The 19,024-nt window shown below is 47.2% G+C and overlaps 1 protein-coding gene across 1 annotated transcript; it reads left to right on the plus strand.

The window, feature by feature from the left end:
• The first annotated feature begins 14,618 nt into the window (after positions 1-14,618).
• Positions 14,619-18,688, plus strand: LOC116900623 (speedy protein E4-like). Its single transcript, XM_032902342.1, has 9 exons — positions 14,619-14,709; positions 14,873-14,983; positions 15,162-15,278; positions 15,717-15,833; positions 15,996-16,202; positions 17,551-17,609; positions 17,890-17,975; positions 18,354-18,528; positions 18,629-18,688. Exons 1-9 carry the CDS (start codon positions 14,619-14,621, stop codon positions 18,686-18,688), a joined length of 1,023 nt encoding a protein of 340 aa, XP_032758233.1.
• The last annotated feature ends 336 nt before the right edge of the window (positions 18,689-19,024 follow it).

Genomic DNA, 19,024 nt, shown 5'->3' on the forward strand with positions numbered 1-19,024 from the left:
GTTGCTGGTGGCTCTGGTGTTTCCCAGTTAGGGTAACTGCACGTAGGGCTACAGTTCTGTATGCCAGATGTGAAAATACTCAGCCCTGCTGAACCACATACCTTCAGGTGGTGAAGGCGTCTGGGACTGGTGGCACATGCGTGTAATCCCAGGGCTTTAGAGATTATAACTGCGGTCCAGCCTGGGCTACCCTGCAAGGCCCTGTCTATAAAAAAGCAACACTGAGGTGGTGAGCTTCGTACTATTGTGTGTTTTACCACCATTACAATTTTTGTGCAAAATTTCTGCGTGTACTGAAAGCTCTGTGTCCGTTGTTAGGCAGATCCCACTTTTTGTTTGGCCGAGATGTGTCTTCAGTTTCAGATCCATCTGGTGCCAATTTTATTAATGGTGGAATGAAGTTCAAATAAACTTTACTCTAGAGAAGAGGCACACACACACACACACACACACACACACACACACACACACACACACACACACCAGTGCAGAAGGCACAGAAGAATCCCACAGGCACACTCTGCAGGTGATCTTGACCCCAGGATTGACCCGTGAGGGGAGGGAGTGGAGGAGACAGGCAGCCGTCAGCCACACTACGATCCACAACATGTGTTATCACTGTCCTTCTGGGCTCTAAACGTTTCTTTCAATGAGTCAGGAAGGGTGACTGACTGATGGATTTTTAAAAAAATCATAGGGCTTTCCTTATATAGGTTGTCCTCAGGAGACCTCTGGCTGAATGCTCCCTCCTCCCTAGCTAGCAGCTGCTTCTTAGCATGTGTGTTTACAGAAATACCAGGAGTTATTGCATGTTCCTTGCCACGTGATCAAGCATTGCCATAAAGCCCTGGCTAGATTAGGGAAAGATTTGGAGACACACTGGAACCAAACTAGTGTCCATGACGGACAGCTTCTGCCACCTACTGGCCAAGGATAGCATCACTTGCCAAATGCCTCTACCTGCCCAGGAGGGATAGCTAGAAAATTCAATACAGGAGGATGCATTTTGTGGGCCTGCACACACACACACACACACACACACAGTCACAGTCACACACACACACATGTACACACAGGCACATACATTCACATACACATGCACACTCATGCACACACACACACATGCACACACATTCACACACACACACAGTCACAGTCTCACACACACACACATGCACACACAGGCACACACATGCACACACATTCACACACACACACACACACACACACGGAATCATATATTTTGCCACTGTATCACAGAGTATATACTCATATACTGGGTTAAGTAGAGTCTATCCCACTATTGCTGACAACTTTCGTTTACATCACTGTCCATGTAGCAGTTGTCAAATAGTGTCTCCTTCAACTCTGAGAAACGGTGGACGAGGTAAGCTCTGTTCATTCTCATTTTAGAGGTGGGGATACTGGAGAATGGAAATGTCCTTCTGATATGCCAAGGGATCAGAAGTACCAATGAAATTACTATCTTGTCCCTCCATTTTATTTTAATTTTATTATTTTATGTGTTTTGCTGAGTTTTCACCTGTGTATCACATGCATACAATGCCCAAGGAGTCCAAAAGACAGTGTTAGATACCCTGGAACTGGAGTTACTGTGAGCCACTATGTGGGTGCTGGGATGTTCTTACTGCTGAGCCATCTCCCTTGACCCCACCCCCTCCATTTTTCCAAAGCAAACGCACCATGTAAAGATGTCTAGTGTGCTCTGAAGAACCCAGAAGATCCAGTTTAAGAGTCAGAGAGATGGCTTAGCAGTTAAGAGCACTGGCTGCTCTTCCAGAAGATCTGAGTTCAGTTCCCAACATTCACATGGCAGTTTGCAACCATCCACAACTAATCTTACAACCATTGTCTGGAGTTCCAGACAATCTGATACCCTCACCTAGACAGGCATGCAGGCAAAATACCAATGCACATGAAATAAAAATAAATAATTTGTTTTGTTTTTTAAAAAGTCCTACAGCAAAGAGCAGCAAGGCTTCTGTCCAGGTTCACTCTGACAAAGTCATCCCTACAAGGTCACTGTGACAAGGTCACCATGACAAGGTCACCGTGACAAGGTCATCACCTTCCAGACCTCCTACAGTGGGTGCAGCAGGTTGCTGTGTCCTCATCACCTACCTTGCTGCTCATATCAACAAACATATGGCAATTTCTCAAAAAACCAAAACGAAACAAAAAAACCTACATCATCAAAATTCGCTACCACTGAGGACATGCGTGCTCTGAAACCCCTCACAGGCGTTTGAACAATAGTGTAATATACACAAATATGTAAAATTTCCAAGTGTGACCAAGTGAGACAGGATTATACCCGTGGAAATATATGGCCTGATTTAAAAAAAAAAATCAGTGTTAGGCCCACAGTTGAAATTTAGGGAAAGAGGGCTGGAGAGATGGCTCAGTGGTTAAGAGCACTGACTGCTCTTACAGAGGTCCTGAGTTCAAATCCCAGCCACCACACGGTGGCTCACAACCATCTATAATGAGATCTGATGCCCTCTTCTGGTGTGTCTGAAGACAACAGTGTACTCATGTATAATAAATAAGTAAATCTTTAAAAAAAGAAAAGAAATTTAGGAGAAGAATCAGTTATACTGGCAACCTCCCAAAAGACAGATCCATCCCTTCAAGAAGAACATTCTAGGCACGGTGTCTTTTCACTTTCCTGTCTCTTTCTAGTGGGTCACGGAAAATGACCAACAGCCCTACTTGTCTTTACTGAAAGGAAAGGACTAAGACCTGCAGACCTGCAGTCAGAGCCCACTGTTTCCACACTTCCACCCAAAAACAAGCCAGCCTCCTGCTGGTGTGAGGTAAAGGCTCCTTTCCTCCTCTCCCCTCTCCTCCCCCTCCCCTCCCCTCTCCTCCCTCTCCTCCCCTCCCCTCTCCTCCCTCTCCTCCCCTCCCCTCTCCCCCTTCTCCTCCCCTCCCCTCCCCCCTCCCCTCCCCTCTCCTCCCTCTCCTCCCTTCTTCTCCTTCTCCCCCCTTCCCTTCCCTTCTCCTTTCTCCTCCTCTCTCCCCTCTCCTCCTTTCCTCCCCTCCCTCCCCTCCCTTTTCTCCCTCTCCTCCCCCCCTCCCTCTCCTCCCCTCCCTCACCCTCCTCCCCTCTTCCTCCTTCCCTCCCCTCCCCCCTTTCCCTCCCCCTCTCCTCCCTCTCCTCCCTTTTCTCCCCTCTCCTCCCTCTCTTCTCCTCCCTCTCCTCCCCTCTCCTCCCTTCTTCTCCCTCTGCTCCCTCTCCTCCTCTCTCCTCTACACTTCTCATAGCATCAACTTGACTGGAACCCAGAACTAGGGCTGCAGTTAGCCTGCAGAGCGAAACCCAGGTCTTCACAGGGGATGGCACTGTTGATTTTTGAAGTCCTATAACTCAGAGTTCATGGTTGGGGATGAGGGGGGGACAGATTCCCTACATTAAAGATTTCAAAATAATGTCCATATCGACATATTTAGCAATGTTTATCTATTAGCTCTTACCAGTGGCCATTTTCTTATTAGACATCTATTGCTAAATCCTGAACTGCTGTTGCTCTCAAGAGAACACAGAAGAAGGTTTCTGGCCAAGGTTCAAGGCAGAAATGGGATGGAGATTCCTTTTCCAGGCCCCATTCTCGTATTTGTGCTGTGATGTTTTAAAGGAAAGAGTATCAGTCCATGAACACAGGAAATTGGAAGGCAGGACTAATAAAAGTTCTTAGACATAATCTCTACCCTTGCTTTGGCTCTCTCTCCCTCCTCCCCCTTCCCCTCCCTCTTCCTCTTCCCCTACCCTTGACTCCCTCCCCCTTTGTCCCAGGACCAACAGGAAACCATGAAGGTGGTTCACAAGGAAGTTCAGACAGGATGCTGTCCCCTTGGCCCCACTGTTCCAATGCTTCTGCAAACCCTGACCCGTGGCATCTTCCTGAAACCCAGCCAGCTGTCCTAGTTTGCTCTCTGTTGCTGTGATGAAAACCATAGGTGAAAGCGACTTGGGGAGGAACCTGTTTACTTCAGCTTACACGTCCTAATCACAGTCCACTGAGACGATGCTTAAGAGAAGCCCGTGTGGACAGCAGCTTGCAAGGGACTCTCAAGCTGAGGTGAAAAGGGAAACCCCGAATGTAAGACTTGGATCCTCGACCACTGGTCAAGGTGAGAAGCAGAAAGGGGGTGGGTTTTTCTTCCCTATGAAAAAATGTCACACTGACATCAAGCAGTGGGAGCCCATTGAAGACATGGTCAGGTCATTTCTTTCAAACCACTCCAGCTTCAAGTTGGACAGTTCTCTGCAGAATGATCATGAGAGAGGTCATGAGCGAAGGGAAAGACATGAGGCTTTGATTTTGAAAAGTCAAGGTGAGCAGGTTGAAGGAGTTAGGACCAAGGGAAGCTGTTGATGGGTTGCTGATGAGGAGACATGTGGAACGATGTCAGGACAATCCCTAGTAGGATGGTGGATTGTGCTTTGGGGTAGTTTCAGCCAAGGTCAGGTTGAAGCTACGAGTGTAGACATAGTCTTGAACACACCCAGTGTGACAGGTAAGAAGCCACTGTGGAGTGTCCGGACCATCAGGTGTCCTCAGCATGTGGGTCATCAGTGGAAAACAGAGCCTTGCAGAGCAACGGACTTGAAATGAAAGAGAATACAACAAAAGAGTTAGGAAGACCAGTCCCAAGAACAGTCAGCTTCTAGGTGGGTTGGTGGGAGAGACTAGAAAGGGCTGAGGTCTTTGCCTCTTTTCTGTCGACTCAGCAAAATATCTGATTCTGGGAAACTTAGAAGTTTATTTGTATCTCAGCTTTGAAGGCAGAACATCTAGGAATGGGCAGCCCCGATAATCGGACCTCTGATGTTCTCCTGACATCGCAGTTGTGAGCCTAGCCTTTGTTGGTGGAACCGTTTCTCCAGCCCCACCACCCTATGTTCTCAAGGCAGCCAGCACTACAATGGCAGAGGTGTGCACCCCTGGCATCGTATGAATCAGGACAGGTCCAGGGTCTATTTCTGCTCTTTTATAGCAGGTTTCTCTCAGAGGAAGCTAGCAATCCCATGAGAATGATATCAACTCCTTCCAGAAGCACCGTTCCTGATGAACTGCCTCTTAATGGCACCACAACCACTCAGTAGTACCTGATAGGGATCAAATCTCCAGCACACGAAACCTTGGGGGACACTCTCAAACCACCTCCAAGCCATAGCAGGTGGCCAGCAATTTTTGGGCAATCAATCACAGGTAAAGGCTTCAAAGTCAAAGATGCTGGTGCTAAGGGGTCACAAATGATAGAGCCATGAAGTGTCTCTAGGGGTACGTCACAAGACACAGGGAACCCCATCCAGGCTGACAAAATGCCTGAAACAAACTGAGTAGTTAAGTAGTTAAGGCCAAATAGTGACTTGTGCCTTCAAGATTGGTGCACCTTCTAATATCCATGTCTCATATCATGTAAGTGTGACAACAAGCACAAGTCTTGCCACTGCGGACTTCCCTCAGGTTTCCAGAGGAATTCTCCCTTCCCAAGGTTTCTCCCTTCTGTAGTAACTGAACGGTCCCTTCATGGCCCTGAGAACTGTGGGTGTTTATACCCTGGTTTGCTCGTAAAGATGCCCGCTCTTGAGGATTTTATGTTCTAGACATACAGACGCATGTGAACAATAAATTTACTGAATAGAATTGTAAAAGATGGAAGATAAATAGAGTGCTGAGGGTAAGAAGTGCCGGTCAAAGAGGGGAGGAAGTTGCAATCAAACTGTACATGGAGTGGTCGGAAATGACGTCACTGCAGATGTGGTCCTGCCTTAGGCCTACTTCAGCCCTTGTAATTTGCTCCACTGAGCCTACCCCATGGAAATGACAGAAGATGAGCATGTTTGTGAACCAGGAGCTACAGAAAGAAATACTCTTCTAAGCAGGGCCATCAGACCCCAAAGTCACGGAGCAATCCCACAGACACAGCTCCACGAGCCGGAACTGAAGAGGGAAACAACTGAGCTCCATAAACACACTTGAAATAAATAAACCTTATTAAACATGCTACAGGTCATGTTCACCTGGGACGTTGTAAGGTCCTCTTTGCAAATACTCTCCCACATATGATGGTGGTATTCTAAGGCGGTGTGAAGTAACCAAGCAACTGGCTCATTTATAGGAGACATAAAGAAAACTCCTGCCTATTAAACATGTAAGATGGTGACATCTTCACATCCATAATACACCTGTCTAATCACATACTCCGTTAGGGCCCTCTGTCAGTAGCCCTACAGTGTCCTGGGATTTCTGCACTGCAGCTAGGCTGCAGAAGTGCTACAGCTGGGACACTGTCCCACTAGGGGGCGCTCTAAGCCACCGCAAACATGTCCCACGGCCCCATCAGGGCTCAACGTGTTCTCATGGACCTTTCTTTACAGGTAATGAGTAACCATGCTGTAGCCAGTTCTGCCATGGAGCCTGGCGTCAGTGGACAAGAAAATGAGATTTCATTGTGTTAGTGCAGGAACTGAGGATTCTTGAATTCTTTTTTTTTTTCTAAACTTACGTCCCAGGACAACAGTGCGAATGGAGTACTGCTTTTTCCCTCCCATTCTCAAGCCTGAGAATCATTTCCACCTAAATGAAAAAGAACATTAACTTTTGGTCTTTTACACAAATTGACGATGGGCAAAGAAATAAGGCCTGCTTACACCACAGCTATCTATGTTCTCTCTGCTAGGTGGACAGCCAGCCAGGCCATCTATGTAAAATAATTAATAATAATAATAATGATAATAATAATAATTTTAAAGTCTTTAAAGCCTGTTAGGAGAAGCCTCCATTTACCAAAGACACCCTCTGCTCAGAGTTCTCTCTCCCCACTCCAACCTGCAATGACATCTCAATTGGAAAATGGTCCCCAGAAAGCCACAACTCTCATACCAATGGTCCTTCCTCCATGTGCCAATAGTCCATCCTCTGCATGTGACTCCCTCCACACACACACACACACACACACACACACACACACACACACACACACACACACCCGACGATGTCACTGTGCTTTTCCTTCTCCACCCACTTACTTGTAACTCCCCAATGTCTTCACAGTTAGCCTTCTAGAATCTTCATATAGCCTTGGATCTGGCTTTTCTTTCCAGTCTGGAGATCCTCCCTGAACTTATGTCATATGGTTTACTACCTAATAGGAGCCCTTGGTCCCGCCCCTTTCGATGCTCTTGCTGAACACTGATTGGTTTCTATGTTAGGGCAGCATATCAGGTTCATGGCAGGCTAACCTGTAACGCTGCAGGATCCGCATGCTATGGGGACCTGTGAAGCTATAGTCATAGTCTCTTACCTCCTCTCCATGCCAGGCAGACATTCAAGAAAAGTTGTGGGGCCACAAGATGAGTTTTAGCATTTGGCCCTTACAGAGTCTCACCTCACCTCCTAGCTGAGCTGCAGCCCCAGGATCCACACACGGGTCCCGTCTCTAGGTGGCCAGGCTGTCGTCCAGCCTGTAGTAGGACTGCAGGCGTGTGCCACCAAGCCCACCTCAGAAATAGACAAAGGGGTGAAAGCAAAGAGAGCTTTGTCAAGACCTATGCTGGCACAAGAGCAATTCCGCAGTGGAGAAACTAAATCAACCCACGCCTCTCAGACCTATGCGAGCCACTTACCATGAACTCTATAGAGTTGTGGACTTAGTAGTAATCTCCAAATACAACTCCTCAGAACCAAATACAGACACATAAAGGAAAAACCTTTGGAAGCTGGGAGTAGATAGAGTTCTTAGCACACTTGAAACAAGGCAAAATATAAAAATAATTTTCATTTCATGAAATTTACAACTTTGGCTTTGTGAGAGACCTTTATGGGGAAGAGCAGATACTGACTGGCAAGATTTACTAAATAAATCTGCTTTTTGGTGGCTGAGGTCTGCAGGAGTCCAGAGGCCATCCGTGTGTTTGTTCTCCAGCTTTCAGGGTGGGCATTTAAAAGGCGGGGCCTACTTGGAGATGCTAGTCCTTGAAGAGGCTGGATCTGGGTACCTTCGAGGGGGTTGTGGTGTCCTTCCTTTCTGTTTACTTCCCAGCCACCATGAGGTAAACATCACGGTCTACCTCACAGTCCCTGCAGCGAGGGATTTCCTCAGCCTGACAATGTGGCAAACAACCATGGACTGATATGAAGTGAACTTTTTGCATTTTTCCTTTTGCAGTGTAGGCGGTTGAACATAGGGCCCGCCCCGTATGCTAGGCACAGCACTCTACCACTAAGCTACACCTCCAGCTGCCTGGCCTCTTTCTCTCCCTCTCTCCTTCTCTCCTTCCTTCCTCACCCCCTGTCTGTGTCAGTGTGTGCGTGCATGCGCGCATGCGTGTGTCTGTGTCTGTCTATCTGTCTGTGTGTCGTGGTGTGTGTCTCACTGTATGCGTGTACCTTGGTGTTATGTGTGTGTCACATGGTGTAATGTGGAGGTCAGAACAGCTTGTAGGTGTTGACCTCTGCTTCTGTCAAGTCGGTTTAGAGACTTAGGTCATTAAGTTTGTTGACAAGGGAAACGTCATCAAGCTAACTGGCAGCACGGTCACCACCTGAGTCTGCCCACCCACCCTCTTTTGAAGTAAACTGACTCAGTATTTTGTTTCATTTCCAGAAGGATGGCCATTTATGTACCAATGTGATCTTGGAGTAGCAAAGAGGAATTCACCATTGGTTCTTGCAGTTATATAGATAAATCTCAGAGAATGTTCCTGAGGAGAAATGTTAATCTCAGGCCAGATACTTTCTGATTTCTAGTTACATAATATTCTGGTGGGTGGGGGAAGAAGCAAAATTAGAGTTGCTGATTGGGGTTGGGATTTAGCTCAGTGGTAGAGCGCTTGCCTAGCAAGCTAAAGGCCCTGGATTAGGTCCACAGCTCAAAAAAAAAGAAAAAAAAAAAAAAAAAAAAGAGTTGCTGATTGTCAGGTCCAAAAGAAATGATGAATGGCTGTCTGTGGTACCTATTAGCATACCAAAGTACTCACTGGCCTCCAGCATCTATGACTCTTCTCACCCCACCCCTACCCTAAACATCTCCAGTTCCTAGGCTTCCCTTCCCCTAGCTTCCATTCCTACAGAACCCTGCCATTTCCTTATGTGAATGAACCACATTTTCTGTATCATTTCTTCAGTTAAGGGACATCTGGGTTGTTTCCAGTTTCTGGCTCTTACAAACAAAGCTGCTATGAACAGAGTTAAGCAAGTGTCCCTGTGGTGTAGTGGGACATCTTTTGGGTATATGCCCAGAAGAGGTATAGCTGGGTCTTCAGGTAGAACCATTTCCAGTTTTCTGAGAAACCACCAGATTGATTTCCAGAGTGATTGTACAAGTTTGCAGACACACCAGCAATGGAGGAGTGTTCCCCTTTCTCCACATCCTTGCCAGCATCTGTTGATATACCTTCTTCTCACCTGAGCTTTTGACGTTATTCCTTCCGACCCGTATTAAGATGGAATCTCGGGGTCATTTTGATTTGCATTTCCCTGACGCCTAAGGACTTTGAACATTTCTTTAAGTGCTTCTTGGCCATTTGAAATTCCTCTGTTGAAGGGCTCATATCCAATTATACAAAGAACTCATGAAGTTAGACTGCAGGGAGACAAATAACCCTATTAAAAAATGGGGTTCCGGGTTGGGGACTTAGCTCAGTGGTAGAGCGCTTGCCTAGCAAGCACAAGGCCCTGGGTTAAGTCCCCAGCTCCGAAAAAAAAAAGAAAAAAGAAAAAAAATGGGGTTCAAAGCTAAACAAAGAATTCACAGTTGAGGAATGCCGAATGGCTGAGACGCACCTAAAGAAATGTTCAACATCTTTAGTCATAAGGGAAATGCAAATCAAAACAACCCTGAGATTCCACCTCACACCAGACAGCATGGTTAAGATCAAAAACTCCGGCGACAGCAGGTGCTGTCGAGAATGTGGAGAAAGAGGAACACTCCTCCATTGTTGGTGGGATTGCAGACTGGTACAACCATTCTGGTAATCAGTCTGGAGGTTCCTCAGAAAAATTGGACATTGAACTACCTGAGGACCCAGCTATTTACCCCTCTTGGGCATATACCCAAAAGATGCCCCAACATATAACAAAGACACATGCTCCACTATGTTCATAGCAGCCTTATTTATAATAGCCAGAAGCTAGAAAGAACCCAGATGCCATTCAACAGAGGAATGGATACAGAAAATGTGGTACATCTAAACAATGGAACACTACTCTGCTGTCAAAAACAATGACTTTATGAAATTCATAGGCAAATGGATGGAACTGGAAAATACCATCCTGAGTGAAGTAACCCAATCACAGAAAAACACACATGGTATGCACTCATTGATAAGTGGATATTAGCCCATATGCTCGAATTACCCTAGATGCACAGAACACATGAAACTCAAGAAGGATGATCAAAATGTGGATGCTTTACTCCTTCTTTAAAAGGGGAACAAGAATACCCTTGGGAGGGAATAGGGAGGCAAAGTTTAGAACAGAGGCTGAAGGAACACCCATTCAGAGCCTGCCCCACATGTGGCCCATACATATACAACCACCAAACTAGATAAGATGGATGAAGCAAAGAAGTGCAGGCTGACAGGAACCGGATGTAGATCTCTCCTGAGAGACACAGCCAGAATACAGCAAATACATAGGCGAATGCCAGCAGCAAACCACGGAACTGAGAATGGGACCCCCATTGAAGGAATTAGAGAAAGGACTGGAAGAGCTTGAAAGAGACCCCATATGAACAACAATGCCAACCAACCAGAGCTTCCAGGGACTAAGCCACTACCCAAAGACTATACATGGACTGACCCTGGGCTCCAACCTCATAGGTAGCAATGAATAGCCTAGTAAGAGCACCAGTGGAAGGGGAAGCCCTTGGTCCTGCCAAGACTGAACCCCCAGTGAACGTGATTGTTGGGGGGAGGGTGGTCAGTAATGGGGGGAGGATGGTGAGGGGAACACCCATATAGAAGTGGAGGGAGAGGAGTTAGGGGGATGTTGGCCTGGAAATGGGAAAGGGAATAACAATTGAAATGTAAATAAGAAATACCCAATTTAATAAAGATGGAGGGAAAAACGAAAAAGAAAAAGAAATTCCTGTTGAGAATTCCGTTCAGTTCTGTACCTCATCTCTTAAATTGGGTTATCTGTTTCGTTGGAGTCTAACTTCTTAAATTCTTTTTTTGGATATTAGCTCTCTGTCAGATGTAGGGTTGGTGAAGATCCTCCCAATCTGTAGGCTGTCATTTTGTCCTACTGATGGTGTCCTTTGCTTTACAGAGAAATTTCAGTTTCATGTAGTCCCATTTATCAATAGTTAATCTTAGAGCCTGAGCCATTAGTGTTCTGTTCAGGAAATTGTCTCCTGTACCAATGAGTTCAAGGCTATTTCCCACTTTCTCCTCAATTAGATTTTGTATGTCTGCTTTTACATTGAGGTCTTTGATCTATTTAGACTTGAGTTTTGTGCATGGTGATGAATATGGATCTATTTACATTCTTCTTTATGTAGACACCCAGTTACGCCAGCACCATTTGCTGAAGATGCTTTCTTTTTTCCATTGTATGGTTCTGGCTCCTTTGTCAAAAATCAAGTGTTCATAGGTGTACAGGTTTATTTCTGGGTCTTCGGTTCGATTCTATTGATCAACCTGTCTATTTTTTTTTTTTTTTTTTTTTTTTTCTCTTTTTTCTTTTTCGGAGCTGGGGACCGAACCCAGGGCCTTGCGCTTGCTAGGCAAGCGCTCTACCACTGAGCCAAATCCCAACCCCGACCTGTCTATTTCTATACCAATACCATGCAGCTTTTTTTTTTTTTATCACTATTGCTCTGTAGAACAGCTTGAGGTCAGGGATGGAGATTCCTCCAGAAGTTCTTTTATTGTTCAGGATTGTTCTAGCTACCCTGGGTTTTGGCTTTCCATATGAAACTGGGAATTACTTGAATATCACTTAGAAGGGGAAGTAAAATAGTCATAGGAAGCAGAGGGAAGGAACTGGGTGGAGAGGGGAATCCAGGGTTCGGGATCAGGTATGGGGAGAAACAGGAGAAAGAGCCAGAGGGCCATGAGAATAAATGGAAATCTGCAGCTTCTGGGGTGGGGGTGGGGTTGTGGGGGTGGGGTTGTGGGGTGGGGTTGTGGGGGTGGGGTTGTGGGGTGGGGTTGTGGGGGTGGAGGAATCTCTCGGACATGACAGACACACACAGCCAAACAATTCATGGAGGTCGAGGACTTTTATGGAAGAATTGGAGGAAGGATTGAAGGCCCTGAAGAGAATAGGAACTCCGTAGGAAGACCAACAGAGTTAACTAATCTGGACCCTTGGGGACTTTCAGAGTCTGATCCGCCAACCAAAGAGCATACATGGGCTGGACCAAGATCCCCTGGCACATATGTATGCAGCTCAGTCTGTATGTGGGTCCTCAAACAACTGGAGCAGAGGCTGTCCCTAAAGCTGTTGCCGCTGTGGAATCCATAGCCTATGTGGTTTCCTTGCCTGGCCTCAGTGGGAGAGGATGCACCTAGCCCTGCAGAGACTGGATGTGCTGGGGTGGGGGATGGGGGCACTCTCTCAGAGGAGAAGGGGGAGGAGGTCTGGGGGAAGGATGCTTGAGGGGGAAAGACTGGAATGGAGGGGGGACTTCGACTGGGATAAAAATGAATAAATAAATTAATTGAAAAAACAAAAACAAAAAGAACCCTGAACTTTTCCAGATGCCTCTGGCTGTATTCTCCCTCAGATCTACAATTAAAATATCCCACACAATCGTACCCCGGAGTGGTCATGTCCTCACTTTTATACACAGATGAAATTAACAGTTGCCAGGGATGTTGGGGAAACAGAATCCTTTGAGAACCACGATGGCTCCTTGTCATAGCATTGTGTACATCTTAATGGAGCTCACCAAAGCACACACAAGACACACAACTGCACACAACTAGATACAATTCATAAGCACGAGCTTGTCAATATGGAAAACCCAAGGAAGGTCGATGACTTCCACCAGTCTCCACCTCCCTGGGGTACTGAACTAGATATGTAAGTCATTCTCACAAGGAGATAATTTGGAGAAAGTAATGCATGATCAATCTCTAGGTACAAGTTCTGAAGCTGCATAGCAACCTTAGTATCAACAGATAAGAGAGACAATTTGATTGTATCATGATAGGAACAAAACCAAATAAGACAACAAAGTAAACTGTTTGTAGCTTTGTACTGTGGATGAGGAGGTCAATGCTTAATTGTGTGTTCTGTATCTACTCTTTCTTAAACAGTTGATCGGGCACAGGGTGAAGCCTAAAAGGAATTTATCAGTGGGACAAGAGAAGATCACTTGACTGTCCAGAGGAGACAGACATCCATCTTTTTTACCCTGGATGCCCAGGGGCTGTTCCTCGGGTGCATCTCTTTAACGACACAGAGCAGGTTCTGATGGAATGGTGTGATGTCAACAGGACCTTCAGAATGTTTGAGTTCGCTTAGCTACCATCGCTGCTCTCCTCACAGTGAGACTGAGCTCTGGGTAAGCTCTGAATATGCCTTAAAGACCTTGGTCTTGAGAGAACAGAGCAGGTGCTCACACGGGTGAGTATCATCCAACGCTTTGATCCACTGAGTGTCAGGTGCTGACCTGTGTTCCTTCAGAGTCTTGGGGTACGTCAGGGATCCCCTGGGAGTCTGGGGATGGACGAGTGGTCATACAATGGGAATGGAAACAGGTTATAGATGAAGGGAACAGAACAAGAAGTAATGTGAGCAAAAGATGAGAGAGAGAGAGAAAGAGAGAGAGAGAGAGAGAGAGAGAGAGAGAGAGAGAGAGAGAGAGAGAGAACAAAGACAGTCAAGAGGAATCTTGTTCACCAACGACTGCCCTTGAGGAGGAGCTACAAGGAGGATGGTGTGGGCCACATGGGTTGTATTTTTAAGATTTAATCATCCAACCTGACCCTGCTGGAAACCTGACTGATAACAGCCATTCTTCCCACTGTAAATCTACAGTGGCCTAGCCACAGCCAGGGGAAGCGCCCTACACAAGTCCACCTTCTCATGTGAAAAGAGGTGAATTATGGTCCTTCACAGATTACAAGGACTAAGTGAGGCCTTCTTTATGCACAGATTAAATTCTAGTTTCATAACAAATCAAAAATGGGGACTGGAGAGATGGCTCTGTGGTTAAGAGCGCTGGCTGCTCTTTCACAGGTCCTGAGTTCAATTCCCAGCAATCACATGGTGGCTCACAACCATCTATAAAGGGACCTGATGCCCTCCTCTGGCACACAGGTGTGCGTGCAGATAGAATACTCATATACATAAAATAAATAAGTAATTTTTAAAACTTTAAAAAAATTAAAATAAAAACTCAGGAATGATGGTGCAGTGCTCATGGTGAAGCACTTCCCTAGCTTGTGTGAAGACCAATGTTCAAGTCCTATCACTGCGAAAGAAAAAACATTTTCAGCTACCATTAACTATTTAACCACCATTGCAACTTTTATTATTCTTTTGTTTTAGAAAAAGAAAGTTACACAGAGATAGCCTGGGTTTGGAATCAGGCGGACCGGCTTCCTTCATTGGGAAACCAAATACAACATTATGTCCACACCGGTGGCATCAGAGACCACACCAAGGCTTCAGAAGCCAAAGAAAGGTCAAAAGAGAAAAGTGCCTGTGAAAGCAATGCTAGGTGTGTGTGACCCTTGGTGCTCTCACCCCTGGTCCCCAGAAGAATGCAGGGTGGAAGAGCATAGCCCCTCCCTCTTCCCCAACTCTTCTGAGTCAAGTTCTGCAGGGCATGGCAAGGGGTGTCCTGCTGAGCCAGGTGGTCACTTCTTGTTCACTTTTTGTAGCTGTGACAGACAGAAGATCAGAGATGTCACCTGTCTCCCCAAAGGTGTCCTGCAAGCAGAATGATTCAGGGAAGCAGGTGCCAGGGGATAAAGTTTGCTTGGCACAAAAAGGTGTGTAGGGATTCAGTCCAAAGCCACCTTTGTAGATAAGTGAAAGGGGGTGGGGGGCAGTCCTCTTGCTGTCTCCTGGTGTTCCATGTAAATTCCTCAATGTGCTTGGGAAGGGAAGAGCCCAGCACTGGCTAAGAGTGTCCCTCTCGTGGTCATGCGGGGTCTTCTGTTCCTGCAGCTCCACAGGCGAGCAGCATTCTGGCCTCTAGTGATGCCTCTGCAGGGGATGTCCCGGAGCAGAGATCCAAGAGGAAGAGAGGCCAAAGAAAAAGAAAACTGGAGAATATCAAGACAGGTATGTGTTTGTCCCTTGACATTCTCGCCTAAGTATGAATGCAGCTTGAAAGAGCATACTGCTATGCCTAGTCCCTCCCTCTTCCCAAACAATCCTAAATCAAGTTCTACAGGGTCATAGCAAGGGCTGTCCTAGTGATCTAGGACATCAATTTTTTTCCTGTTCATTTCTGTAGCTATAGTAGATGAAAGATCTAAAAATTCTTGGTCTCCATGGGGGTGTCTTACAGGCAGAATGATCCAGAGAAAGAGGCACCAGAGACCAGCTGGAGCCTGATGAAGAGTATTTCATTGTAACTCAGTGTCTAGTCTCCTTTGTAGATAAGTGAGAGCCATTCCTCCCAGTTGTTTCCAGATGTCACATGGAGTTCTGAGAATGGAAGAACCCAACCGTGCCCAGGTTGTTCCTCCTGTGGTCATGTGAGGTCTCTTCCTGCAGATCCAGAAGCCTGTATCGTTCTTGCCTCCAGTGATGCCTCTGCAGGGGATGTCCCTGTGCAGCAAACCAAAAGGAAGAGGGTCCACAAGACAAAGACTCTTGTGGATGTCAAAGCAGGTATATGTCTGTTCTTGTCCCTACGAAGAGTCAGTCGCAGCTGAGTGACTACCCGTCATTTAGTCCTCATGAAGTGACAAATTCCTGAGCAATGGTCAGGAAGTTGCCAGTGTTCCCCGCGTGGCCACATCCATAGTTATTGAGAAGCTTTTATTCTCACAGCTACCCAGGAGAACAGCATGCAGGCCTCTAGCACAGCCACCCCTGAAGCTGCCCCTGGAACTGCCTCAGAGCTCAAGTTCCTCAGGAGGGGGAAGAGGAAGAGCATATGGACTGTGGACCGTATAGAGGGGACAAAACTCATAATGAACAAGAAGAGAAGACCCAGCTATCGCCCTGAGGACCTCGAAGCCTTCTACCGACTCCTGGGTGGGTTCTCTGGACTGAGGATTGGATACTTGGGGCCAACTCTCAAAATTGAGAATTGAGCATGGGGAGCAATGGTTCCAACTTCCCCAGAGTGCTCCCCAGTGTGCTCCCCAGAGTGCTCCCCAGCAGGCTCATGGGCCTCCAGGTAACATGGATGAAGGGCTCCAGGGTTTTGTGGAGGTGTTTTCTTTTTGTGACAAATCCTTGGAAAGAACAAAACAGCAAACGTCACTGATCTGGCTTTGGGGATGCTGTAGCACCCAAATATTTACAAAATAAAGTTGTTATCAGCTCTTTTAGTGTCACAGGAGAGCCTCAGAAGGCCACAGCACCTAGATGTGGGCAAGGATAATGACAGGAGAGCTCTGTGAAGCCAGTAACGCACAGAGGCTCTCGCCAAGGTGATATAGGGCCATAGATCTGGTATCAAGTGTACCGGGTTGGGAACAACATCTAGGTATACTTCCCGGCACAGCATCCATCAGCCATAGTCATTTATGCATTTTTAAATGAATCAAACCATAGCCATTCAGCTCCTCAGCCTCTTCCACTGCATCCCAGTGCTCAATACCTACACGTGACTCTAAGGAGCCATGTTGGATGGCAGGAGGATGGGATGTTTTAACCACTTGAGAGCGCTCCAATAGACAGTGCCCTTCTGAGGGTCAGGGAACTGAGAAGCCATGTAACGGTACAAGTGCTGTTTGCTTGGCAACCAGTGAAGGATACACAGGACACTATAAGCCCAGGTCTCCACCAGAAAAGGGTGCCTTCAGGAAAGAGCGCTAAGCAGAGATGAGCTCCTGTGGGGCAGGCAAAGTCGGTCACTATTCATGGAGCAAGACCGCCCAGGGAAGAAGGGACGGAGGGAGACTGTAAGCACGGAGCTTTGACGCCTCCTTCTCTGCCGAGGATTCAGTCATCCTACAGGCAGGGGATCTTGGCACTGTCCCAATATGGTGAATGGACAGGCTGTGCATACCTAGAGAGCTAAGGCCACACCCGAGTTGTTGTAGGAAAAGTTAACATTGAGGGCTATGTTAAATCCCATCACTGAGGAAAAGTACCAGATGTTATCACTGACCAAGCTCAAGAATCAACAACAAAATTCAACATGTAAAAGCAACATGGGCATGTCATGACAAGAACAAACTAGATTCTTGATATGGAGGCTATAACCTTAGGAGAGGTCCTGCATCCTCTAAGGAACCACCTCAGGGGGAGAAGTCTCCCTCAGGAGGCCACAGACTGCTCCTAAAACGTCCCCTAGGAAGCGGGACCCTGCAATCACACATTTGGGTAACCAGATGGGAGCTCCAGGTCTCTCTCATACTTGCTTCCTTTGCAGAGGATCCTGTGGTCCAGAACTTCTTGGCAGCTGACATCTTCTTCAGGGTGACCGACAAGGTACCTGTAACCTCAGACATTCTATGGTCATAGCCCTTCAAGAACAGGCAGACGATATTAGAGTGTGGGAGCCCAGGATAACTCAAGTCTGCTACAGCCCATCCCCCAATTCCTTCATGGCTTTCCAATCAGCTCATATCCATAAAGCGAGTGTATTCCAGCCCCTCACTCTGTGTCATATTGGGTATGGCAGTTGGATGCAGAAGGTCCAGACCCCATTTCGACTTCTTGTCCTCCTGTCTACCACCTGCCTCCTCTGACCAGCTCTCTCTCCACACAGTATCTGCTGTCTATGGTGGTGGAGTACTTTGGTCGCGTTGGGCTTCCTGGACATCTCTACAACAGGATCCACTTCTTCCTGGCCCTGTGAGCATCTCCTGGGGACCAGTTCTCAATCTATCCTTATCCCAATGCACATAGTTTCCATCACTCCATCAGGACTGTTTGGTGACCCTCAAACCAGAGAGTTGAAACTTTCAAGGGACCAGGTAGGGGAGGAAGGAGAGGGTCCTGAAAGTTGAGAAGTTGAAGGAAGTTGAGAAGGAAGAAACAAAGTATGCTTTTCCTGAGCTGAGACATAAATAAATGGGCTCTGTGTCCAGGATGCCCTGGGGATGGTCTAGACCAAGGTCAACCTGCACGGACTACTTCCCTACCCTCTCTCTCTAACCATGTGCTCCCACCAGTTCTGCCTGAGTCCGACTGTCACAGTTAGGAACGTGCATTTCCCCGTCCCTGTCGCAGTTACATCGCCTGTGACATGGAGGAAGACGACCCCATATCCAAGAGGAGCATCTTCCAATTCTTGCTGGGCAGAGACACCTGGCAAGACTTGTACAAGGATTTCCTGAAGCTGCAGAGGGATTTCTTCCAAGCCATGGATTACCGAGCCTGGGTCACACCAGAGCAGTGTGTAGAGGTCTGCCGGGGTTCAGCGAGGGGGGTGGGGAGACAGGGTCCCGCCCAGGGAAGAGCAAGGATGGGCTCATCCTCCTGGACTCACCTCATTTCCCTCTTAGATCCAGAACCAGAATCCACACCACTGGGTCTGGAGCCGGGTGCGCCAGGGCACCCCTTAGCTTCCCGGGCCTGGGAACCATCTGCAGGGTCGTGGAGCATGGGGCTGTGCCTGAACCAGGTGAGTGGAGGGCCTAGCCAGGGGCTACACATGCGGGGGCTAGCTCTGCCCTCTGGGTCCCTGAAGTAGTATTCCGGTCTGTGTACACATGAGAGGAAGCATAGGACTGCCGAGATACAGAAAGTATGCCTCAATTCTCCAGCCAGACTGTGTCGCAGGACCACGGAATCCATGACACAAGGTTTTAATCCACACGCCTTCGTTGTTGTCGTGTTGCGTTTTATTTTTAACTCCCAGGAAAAATTTAAACTTACATCGTCTAGGCGACGACTCGTTT

This window comes from Rattus rattus, chromosome 5 (genome assembly GCF_011064425.1).
Source record: "Rattus rattus isolate New Zealand chromosome 5, Rrattus_CSIRO_v1, whole genome shotgun sequence".
NCBI classification, from domain to species: Eukaryota; Metazoa; Chordata; class Mammalia; order Rodentia; family Muridae; genus Rattus; species Rattus rattus.